Source organism: Sinocyclocheilus anshuiensis, unplaced genomic scaffold, assembly GCF_001515605.1.
Source record: "Sinocyclocheilus anshuiensis isolate Anshui unplaced genomic scaffold, SAMN03320099.WGS_v1.1 scaffold807, whole genome shotgun sequence".
Taxonomy (NCBI): domain Eukaryota; kingdom Metazoa; phylum Chordata; class Actinopteri; order Cypriniformes; family Cyprinidae; genus Sinocyclocheilus; species Sinocyclocheilus anshuiensis.
This window is the reverse complement of record NW_015551077.1, coordinates 593,528-604,328: the sequence shown is the minus strand read 5'-3', so window position 1 is coordinate 604,328 and position 10,801 is coordinate 593,528. Positions and strand designations below refer to the sequence as shown.

Genomic DNA, 10,801 nt, shown 5'->3' with positions numbered 1-10,801 from the left:
TCATGCATGACAGAAACCGATATTGCTTCTGTCAATGTTTTCTTATTAGGCTACTGCCAGAAAACAAACAGGTAAATTTTACACATCCAGTCCACTTGAGGGCACAAGAGGACTATGGGTGTCCGTTAGGGATGAAACCTCAGCCAAAGCTTTGCACAGGAAGTCCTGTCTTACCAAGGCCCACAATAGTGTACTAAACATCACATTGTGGAACAAGCTACATTCAAAAACATCCAAATACACACATTATCGAAATTTCAACAAAAAGATCTTTACAGAAACAAAAAAGCACATAGAAAAACTCCCCAAACATACATGAATAGTATCACACATGGGCGAATTGATGTTTCACAGTTCTTGAAATGATTGCAAGTATTTTACAAGCCTTGATACAGACATTGAGATGACATATTACATATATTGTACACTATTATTTTAAACTATTTCATACTCTATTTTCATATAACTGACCCAGTTTCACAGTCAAGCATCTATTCATCACTAGCTCCTCAGACTGTAAATTCCGTTGAATTGGAACAACAAATCTAAATAAATTCTCTACTGTATATAACAAATCCACAATTTTCAGGTCTGAAAGAGTTTAAATAATCTCTAGATATCTGTAATTCAGGAATTTCACACAGAAATTGCTTGTCGATGCATAATAGAGAAAATATTTTCAGAAAATGTAAAGAAAAATGGTTAGACATGGACATAATGTTGGGGAGATGCAAAGGACTACAGTACATCACTATGAGAGTAATTAATAACTAATATGATACCATACTGTATACTGTACTTGAGACAATATTACTTCATAATATGCTTTACTTGTAGGGTTTAAACCAGTGAGGAATAAACCACCATGAAGCCATATTTTGCAGAAATTACTGAAATTCAATCTGAGATTATACGCAAACCAACAGATACGATTTCTGTGACAATGAGAACATTAAAACATACTGGTAAAAAATGTATAGCCTGAATGTACTGTAAGTTGCTTTGGATAAAAGCGTCTGCTAAATGCATAAAAAAAAATTTAAAAAAAAAAAATATCAGCCTTCATCGCAGATTCAGATCATAATGGATTGAAATATATAACAAGTCTGTAGCTAAGAGCAGATTAAATACATACTCTATTCGAGAGCGTTTAAATCAATTATTGTACAAACGTACAACATGTACATGTACAAATATTTCGTCCAATCAATTTCGTTAGCCGAACCTCAGCTACAGTACATCAGCAGTAAAATGAGACGATTAAATCCTGAGGTAAAGAAAACAATGTTAATAAACACAACTGCATTCACTAAAATGTCAACAACCTTTAACGCAAACGAAAATACGATGCGATTACACACGAACTAAAACAACATAAACATATGGCTTTCCTTGTACCTTCACAAAAAATGAAAACAAACTTTCTTTGTACTTGCACTTGATGTAAAGTGCTCAACAGAAACAATGTAATGTTTATAAACTTCCCAGCAAACAAAAATATGTTCTAAGAACGTTTTGCTAACGTTCCCATTAAGTTGTGAAAACGTTTCTTAGTTAGACAAAACGGAACATTTTGCAAACATTATGGGAATGTGCTCCCTGAATATTCTGAAACAATTAGTAATATTTAAAAAACGTTAGACGAATGTCCAACTAAAACGTTTTAGAAGAAAAAACGTTTCATGAATGGTGTATGAATAACACTGTGCTAACATTCGAGAACATTATTAAAGACCAGATAACTTTGAACGAACATTGAACGTTACTAGAAGAACGTTTGTTCATAACTTTGAGAGAACATTGCCAAAGTTCTCAGAACGTTCCCTGTTAACTGGGTTTATACTTTTTCAACTGCAAGATCAAGTAAATACCAGTCAATTTACTTCCAAAAGCTGATAATTTCTTCTCTTAGTGCATAAAACGTACGTTTATTTGTAAGACGTGAGAGTAAAGATGCGTTTGCTAAATAGTGGAAATGTGTTCTTGAATACTAACAGCCAAACAAAACATAGAACTGGCTTGCAAATACCACACAGACGAATCTGAGAATCTAGTTACTATAGAAACATAGTGAGCTTTGGAATGTTTCCTTACTGGTGCTCTAGTTCAGCCATGTTTGAAACACGATAAGTGGAGAAACACTACATTAAATCTGCCGTAATACCACATGGCAAGACTGATATTTTCCTATTGAGTGGTTCTAAATACCGAAAGCAACTCCTTAAACTATCACACACTTGTAAAACAGTTTAAGCAAAAGCTCATATATTGTTGTACTGGTGGAAACTTGTTTGAATTCAAATTGTCTTATATCTTTCCTTTCTCCCTTCCCCCATTACTTGCTCTATTTTTTATTTTTTATTATCTGTGTTTTTTGTTCTGTCACTGTCACTCTGTTACACTGTGGAAGCTTCTCACGAAAACAAATTCCTCATATGTGTAAACATACCTGGCAATAAAGCTCATTCTGATTCTGATTTCAACCACTGACTTTAGCCCTCTGGAACGCCCCCTCCAAATACCCTGTTTCTGTCCCCTCCCCCCATTGTGGCTGAAAAGGATCTACATTGGCTCATCATAGTTGTAAGTTGGGGCAGCCGAGTACTGTTGACCCTGCATGGCCCCCTGCGCAGCCCCCATAGCTGCCTGCTGTGCTGCCTGTTGGACGTGAGGGTTCTTCCAAGCGCCGGTGGTCCATTCTTCCTGAGCCTTGCTCATGCTGCCCCCGCTGCCACGGTACAAGTTGTGAACCTGAGACAGAAGACAATTTTATTGCTCAAAAGTTGACCTTTTATAGCTCAGCAGATCACGTGTTCTAACCAGGCGACAATTAATTTATCCAGTTTGACAAAATCAGAATATATATTAGATGTTCAATATACAGACTTGCTTTCATTTAACCATTGACTTTGCTACAAAATATCTACTTTGCTCAGGAATCCTAAGAAAAATAGACCAAAAATTTGATAATTGTCAGCATTTAGAGGATAGAGCTATAAAATTATAAATAATGGATATTTAAAAGGTGGCTGACATGTAAGTCAGTAATTATTTTCATAGAACCAATAAATGGCAAATATTTATTAATAATAATAATAATAATAACAATTGTCCAAAATATTCTAGACACTTGTTAAAGTCTACTGTTACTAGTGTTTTTAAAGATTCAAAGTAGTATCTGATATGTAAGCCAATAATTAATTTCATACAACCAATAACTGATAAATGGCAGATATAAAAAAAAAATTATTCTATAATATTTTGTGTAAAATAGTAATAAAAACACTCACTAAAATCAAACGTTTTAGATGTTTTAAAGTGAATTTGGGCATCACAACATTATAATGTACAGTATAAAAATGGTTATTCATTTCCATTACTGTTAAAGATTACTGTTATTAGATTATTAGTGTTTTTAAAGATTAAAAATAGTGGCCAATACGTAAGCCAATAACTATTTTCATAGAACCAATAACCGATGAATGGAGGATATTAAATAAAAAATAATAATAAAAACATGATTTTATAATATTTTGTCTAAAATAACAAAAAACACACTGTTAAATGTTTTAAAGCAAAAATACTTATGACCACATTATAATGTACAGTATACAAATTTATATTAATTTCAATAATTGTTAAAGAATACTGTTACTAAATTGTGTATAATTACATATTGTGGCTGATATGCCAGTAAAAAAATTTATACAACCAATAATAAATAAATTGCAGATATTAATAAAAAAAACAATTAAACATTTTCAATTAAACATTTTAAAACTTTTTTAGTAAATCTGAGCACAAGACCCTCTTCAGAAACTCTGCAGGAAAAACTGTACAGGAAAAAAAGAGAAGTAGGAGAGTACTGTAATGTTAATCAACAAAAAACAATATTGTTAATATTAAGGTATTACCCTCAGCATAAATGAGTAATTGCTTGAATTTCAGGAAATATCATGAGACCTTTGTATGTTCAAAACAATAATGATGGAGGAACAGTAACGGGTACCTTGGTGAGCGCAATGAACGAGAGAACAGCCACGGCGGTGAACATTATGGTTGGAATCAGCATAACAACAGCAGAGCCAATATTAGTGCTGAAAAAAGTGATGGTGGCCAGCCAGCCACTGTAATACAAGTACATAAAGAAGACATATTCTCCTCATTAACATGGTAGTTAGAAAGTAAACTACATGAAAAGACTATAAATTCAGAATATGACATGACATCCTAATAAAATCTAAACAGACTATAATATATGTGCGCTAAAAATATTATGTGACGCAAGAAAGTATATGAGTCATTTGAGTTTCTATAGGGTAACGCAACTGGAACTGACCCAGATTTGCTGTATCTATCTACACTACTGTTGGGTTGAAAATAACCCAGTTTGGGTTGTTTTGCAAACCACTGCTGGGTTAAATATGGACACACCCAACCATGGGTTACTTTGACCTAGCATGTTGAGTTGTTTATTTAATCCACCATAATGGTTTATCTATCTATCTATCTATCTATCTATCTATCCATCCATCCATCCATCCATCCATCCATCCATCCAATTTCTTAAACACTATGAGCAGTTCTTACCACACTCCCCATCCTGGGATTCCAACACTCTGGATGATACTAATCACCACTTGCGCCATGAAGACAAAAAAGAATGCCATGAAGTTGAAAGAACTGTCCGTCCTGTGAAAGAAAAAGTTAACTGCATTCGGGTTGTGCACAATGACACGATTACAACTCAAAGACTATTTTAAAACATCTCGGAATGCCACAGCTCATCATTAATTGAACTCACTTGAAGGCCTTGTAGATGGGCCTAAACCAGCACACGTATGAGCATGGGGTGAACAGTATTAGCCACAGAATGGCCATCCCAAAATTGGTTGCCCCGCCCCCTCCGCACATCCATGCTAGACAGCCAATCAGGTTCACTGCTAGGGTGGCACTATTCACTGTGAGGGGGAAAAAACAGAAAGAATTTCATTAAAAAACCTAATTTAATTTCGTTATAATGAATGTCTAAATATCATTTATATGTAAATATTGTATTTGTTTCATAATTTGATGGATACATTACAAGGAAAACTGAAATTGTCACTGGAACAGGGCAGATACCAAAAAATGTGCACATGTATGACATACAATGACTAAAATCTAATTGCTAAGTAATCTACCTCAAATCTAGAATTCATTTTAGATACTAATACAAATTTTCATTTATCTCAACAAACCATTAGTTCCCATTAGTGCGCTAATAAATAAAAGGACTTTTGTGAATATCCTACATTGCAAAAGCAAATCTAATGCTTGTGATTCTTATTATAGCATAGTAAACTGGACAATAACACAAGAGTAATATGACACCCCACATTTTTACTTGTGGACTGACAGATCAACAAGTTTTTGTGTGTCTGTTTCTCTCAGTGTTTACACTGAAAACAAAGGTGACACTGTAATGGCAAATAAAGCCACATGATTGCAATCTACTCAGTGCAGACACCACAGTGAGCATAAAATTACATGCACTGAGAATATCACAAAATAATATAATAAATGCTGAAATATTTTTATCAACGTACATATCCATAGGTAATACAGTCGTTTGCACATTGTACGCTGGTGGTCTGGGATCTCGTTGAAGTCTTGGTAAAAACATGGTTTCAGTGGAATGAACCGTGGAAGAGGAGGGAAATTGTTTTCTGTGGGGAAAAACACAAATTAAAGTCCTGGTTCACCAACAAAACTAATAAAACATGCCATAGTACTTTGGTCATGTACCATGATAGGACCATGCAATTCTTTGAAATACCTTACAGTACCATGTAAATACCATGGTACTTGAATATGTTAACAATTCAGTTTGGTTTAAGAAAGTTACACGCTCTCACCTGCCATGGAGATTCTTTTTTCAGATCACCAACGTCAAATTTTAATATTTAAAAACCTGTAAAAACACACATTACAGACACACAACAAATTCACACACTGCAATGAAACACTGTAAGGAGTGCTCATAATAGGCTACAAGAGGTTATAACCTCATCATTATCCAATATATTCCAATGTGAAAGGGAAGCTTGCCTTTGGTTAGTAAAACGGCCTGGTAACAATGGAATAACTTGAGTAAACACAACTTAGCACACAAGCTAGATCCAGCATCCCTAATAAAGGGAATGATTCCTTATTCAGTATTACAAATTTGACACTTATAAACCTTAAGCAGCCTGCAACTGTCATGCTCTCTAGCTGGAGTGCCCGTGAGCTTCACTAGAGGGCACTCCATCCCAGACTTCTACCACTTCATCAAAAACTTCATTTCCCATAATCCTTTGCCCGGACTCATCAACACTCACTGTTTGCACCTGTGTCTCATTTACCCTGTCTGCTCACCCTATATAAGTCTGGTTTAGTGTGTCATTCTTTGTGAAGTCTTGTAAGTGTTACACTGCATCTCTGAGCGGTTCTCCTGTTTATATTTATCTTGGTTTTTGGACTCTTTGCCTGTGTTCTCTGCCTTGTTGTTTAGTTGGACTGATTGCCTGTGTGTTGACCAGTGTTGCCAATTTAGCTACTTTGTAGCTAGATTAGCGACTTCCCCGCCCCTTTTGAGACTTTTTTCAAAAGTTTAGGGACAAATACAGCAACTGCTTGGACAAACCTTATCTAAGTTCTCATCTTGCCCACTGATCTACGTTCATCTTTATATAGATCAGTGAATTTGCCATTGTGATGTCATCTAGTGACATTTAGCTACCAGTTTTAGCTACTTTCAATTGAAAGCAGTTGGCAACACTGGTGTTGACCCTTGCCTGCTGTCTGATTTCGATTCTGGACTTTCCTAATAAACACTGCATTTGGATCCGCACTCAGTCTCTGAGCAGTCCGTAACAGCAACACTGATAAGCACATTATTTTTGGAATGATTAATATTCTGATAATACAAAGACTTTTTTTTTTTTTTTTTTTAAACAGCGGCTTCAAAAATCTGTTTGAAGCATTACTTTGTGTTTGTAGAACAAAAGGTAAAAATATCTTCAAGTAATGTTTATCACAAAAATGAATTTATAAATCCAAAGCTAACAACTCTTAAAACTATTTCTAAAAACCCACAGGAAATTCCCAAGTTGGCCTGAATATAGCTTTATTTTTTTACACCTTCTGTTTAGAGATTCACATAATGCATTAATTCACTGTGAATATTCCATTAATTCCAGATTAATATTCCAAGTTCCGATTACTAACATTTTTATAAAACACTGTTTTAATGTTTTTATGACAATCAGATTAATGCATTTGCATGACGCTAAAAATGTAATATTGCTAAATTCTGAGTAATATTGGAATATTTTCAAACATGAAAAATAGTGATTGTCACACTGTAACTGTGGATTGTTATTATCATTACCTCTCATTTGCTGTTCGAAATTAATAAGGAATACAGGTTTATGAGGCCTGGTAACTGAATCCTCCATTATTTGACCGTATTCATCTGTCAAGACGACACGATTAGAGTTAATCGAATAAAGAATGATTCGAACAATTCGAACATTTAACGAGTCGTTTGGTAGCGATTATTATAAACCGTTTGTAGCGAATATTCACAAACGTTTATTCTTAGCGACTACACGTTTAATTATTTATTATGTGGCGTTTATTCGCAGCGATTATTATCAACCATTTATTCGCAGCGATTATTATCAACCGATTGCAGGTCGGTTTTTCTCGCTCGGATCTAGCCAAACCCGGTTGCAATGTGACGGGCATGTCGCCAGGGTGGTACATAGATATGAAATGATAATCTAGTTGCCATAACGTTATATTCCATTCATCCAAATGGGAGGTATCATTATAAAACGCGAGATGGAGAAAACAAAAGCAAGAGAATATTTAGCTAAAACATTTGGACTCACTTCAGAGCGGATCGAGGTCGAGCAGAGCAGAGCGCCCTTCAAGCGAAAAGATGGTGCTGAACGGGGAGGCGTTTTATTCAACAGTGCAAGCTAAGATCGCACGTATTTCTGATTTTCCATGTAAATAAGACACAACACATCTGTTCTGAATGCATACATGTGAAAAACACGGGTGAGAAAGTGAAAAGCATGGCTGAAAACCGTTCCCCTTACCTTCTCGAGCGCTCACCCAATAATATGTTGCCGATGCACGCGCCCACTCGCATCTAATAAACCCACTTTCCATTCAATGATCGATGCACTTGTGATGGTGATGTTTTCCAAATCCGTTATGCTTATGAGACGATACTGGGAATATGGGAGTGAAAAAAGTCACGTCACGGCACTCCTACACACGCACGCGCGGAGATGAGCATCCGTTCCGCGAGGGATGAGTGTGTTGTGAGTGTGTGTGATGCTGAATACATCAGATCGTGGGGCCTCTATACTCGCGAGACTTCATTCCTTCACGCTCAGGGATGAGTGTGTTGTGAGTGTGTGTGATGCTGAATACATCAGATCGTGGGGCCTCTATACTCGCGAGACTTCATTCCTTCACGCTCAGGGATGAGTGTGTTGTGAGTGTGTGTGATGCTGAATACATCAGATCGTGGGGCCTCTATACTCGCGAGACTTCATTCCTTCACGCTCAGGGATGAGTGTGTTGTGAGTGTGTGTGATGCTGAATACATCAGATCGTGGGGCCTCTATACTCGCGAGACTTCATTCCTTCACGCTCAGGGATGAGTGTGTTGTGAGTGTGTGTGATGCTGAATACATCAGATCGTGGGGCCTCTATACTCGCGAGACTTCATTCCTTCACGCTCAGGGATGAGTGTGTTGTGAGTGTGTGTGATGCTGAATACATCAGATCGTGGGGCCTCTATACTCGCGAGACTTCATTCCTTCACGCTCAGGGATGAGTGTGTTGTGAGTGTGTGTGATGCTGAATACATCAGATCGTGGGGCCTCTATACTCGCGAGACTTCATTCCTTCACGCTCAGGGATGAGTGTGTTGTGAGTGTGTGTGATGCTGAATACATCAGATCGTGGGGCCTCTATACTCGCGAGACTTCATTCCTTCACGCTCAGGGATGAGTGTGTTGTGAGTGTGTGTGATGCTGAATACATCAGATCGTGGGGCCTCTATACTCGCGAGACTTCATTCCTTCACGCTCAGGGATGAGTGTGTTGTGAGTGTGTGTGATGCTGAATACATCAGATCGTGGGGCCTCTATACTCGCGAGACTTCATTCCTTCACGCTCAGGGATGAGTGTGTTGTGAGTGTGTGTGATGCTGAATACATCAGATCGTGGGGCCTCTATACTCGCGAGACTTCATTCCTTCACGCTCAGGGATGAGTGTGTTGTGAGTGTGTGTGATGCTGAATACATCAGATCGTGGGGCCTCTATACTCGCGAGACTTCATTCCTTCACGCTCAGGGATGAGTGTGTTGTGAGTGTGTGTGATGCTGAATACATCAGATCGTGGGGCCTCTATACTCGCGAGACTTCATTCCTTCACGCTCAGGGATGAGTGTGTTGTGAGTGTGTGTGATGCTGAATACATCAGATCGTGGGGCCTCTATACTCGCGAGACTTCATTCCTTCACACTCACTGACCTCAAACGCCGCGAGGCCGCTCTCCACGGTACTGAAGCATATACAGTATCTTTAACAAAGATTTTGAGGTAAAACCTGAAATAATATTTTCTTGTAAAAAGCACTGCAATACTCTGTTATTAACAACTTAAAAAAAAAAAAATGTTACAGTGTAATTCTTACACTTATCACATATAGTTCATAACATATAAAGGAGTATCAGACACACACATTAGGAGGAAATAATGGGAATGATGGCAAAACACGTTAAGATACATATCCTAAATAAGACAGTTCTTAGAAATTACATACAGGCCATTTTTTTCAAAGGAAACACACAGGAAAATGGTTGCTTAGCTGTAGAGAAGCTTACTACTTACAGTAATTTGTAGATATATGTATATAAATAAAATATTACAGTACTTACAGTCATTTGTATATGTAATATATGATATTACTGCATATACTGCATATTATATTTCTATGTACTTAATACATTTATCACTTAATACATACAGAATTTTATTACAACCTACAGTAATTTGTAAGTAGTGTAATAAAGGGACTAGCTTAAAGTCTCACTTGTACACTTCAAATTTTTTGAAGTTTCAAATAAAACAAAGATTATTGTAGTACATTTTACAAGTATATACCATTTTAGCTTTTTTCTACTTTGGAATTTCAGGTTTAATTCAGTGTGTTCCTTGCTGCTTCTTTGTAATAGTAAAATTTACTAGCTAATTACGAGTAAAAACTTTGCAAATGCGAGTATATATATATATATATATATATATATATATATATATAAATACATTTATCATCTTTTATATGTACAGAATGTTATTACCAAAAGATCACTAGTGGCAGTGTTTCTAATATATATATATATATTCTTCTGCCTCTTTTCTGAAGCTTATGCCTCAGCAAAACAGTGACCTGATTTTTTTCATACATAATTGATCTCTAAAATTCTTCTGGCAACAATATTAAGTGCTCTGTAACTTTACAGCGAAATGAGAACAACTATGTACTTAATACATTTATCACTTAATACATACAGAATTTTATTACAACCTACAGTAATTTGTAAGTAGTGTAATATACTGTATATATTTGTAATTTGTATTGTAATTACAATACAAAATACAAATATATATTACAGTGCTTACAGTAAATTGTATATCCATGTAATATGATATTATATTGTATATTTCTCTCAATATTTAATTTATATATATA

General features: G+C 36.1%; 1 protein-coding gene across 3 annotated transcripts; it reads right to left on the bottom strand.

Moving 5' to 3' along the window:
• Nucleotides 1–2,482: 2,482 nt before the first annotated feature.
• Nucleotides 2,483–8,350, bottom strand: LOC107662455 (secretory carrier-associated membrane protein 5). 3 transcript variants are annotated; one of them, XM_016452486.1, is made up of 8 exons: nucleotides 7,920–8,031; nucleotides 7,415–7,498; nucleotides 5,898–5,953; nucleotides 5,589–5,708; nucleotides 4,805–4,961; nucleotides 4,591–4,692; nucleotides 4,010–4,127; nucleotides 2,483–2,751 (listed from the first exon to the last, which is right to left on the bottom strand). In XM_016452486.1, exons 3-8 carry the CDS (start codon nucleotides 5,902–5,904, stop codon nucleotides 2,563–2,565), a joined length of 693 nt encoding a protein of 230 aa, XP_016307972.1. In that variant the 5' UTR covers nucleotides 5,905–5,953; nucleotides 7,415–7,498; nucleotides 7,920–8,031; the 3' UTR covers nucleotides 2,483–2,562. The 3 variants fall into 3 exon arrangements, with proteins under 3 accessions (XP_016307972.1, XP_016307971.1, XP_016307970.1); XM_016452485.1 differs by lacking the exons at nucleotides 7,415–7,498; nucleotides 7,920–8,031 and adding an exon at nucleotides 8,133–8,350; XM_016452484.1 differs by lacking the exon at nucleotides 7,415–7,498.
• Nucleotides 8,351–10,801: the final 2,451 nt, after the last annotated feature.

Excerpts from the sequence above, each read along its gene's own strand:
- LOC107662455 (XM_016452485.1), bottom strand. Across the intron at positions 4,128-4,590 it reads ATCCCAGGATGGGGAGTGTG|TGGCTGGCTGGCCACCATCA; the intron begins GTAAGAACTGCT and ends CTTGTATTACAG. Across the intron at positions 2,752-4,009 it reads CGTTCATTGCGCTCACCAAG|GTTCACAACTTGTACCGTGG; the intron begins GTACCCGTTACT and ends CTTCTGTCTCAG.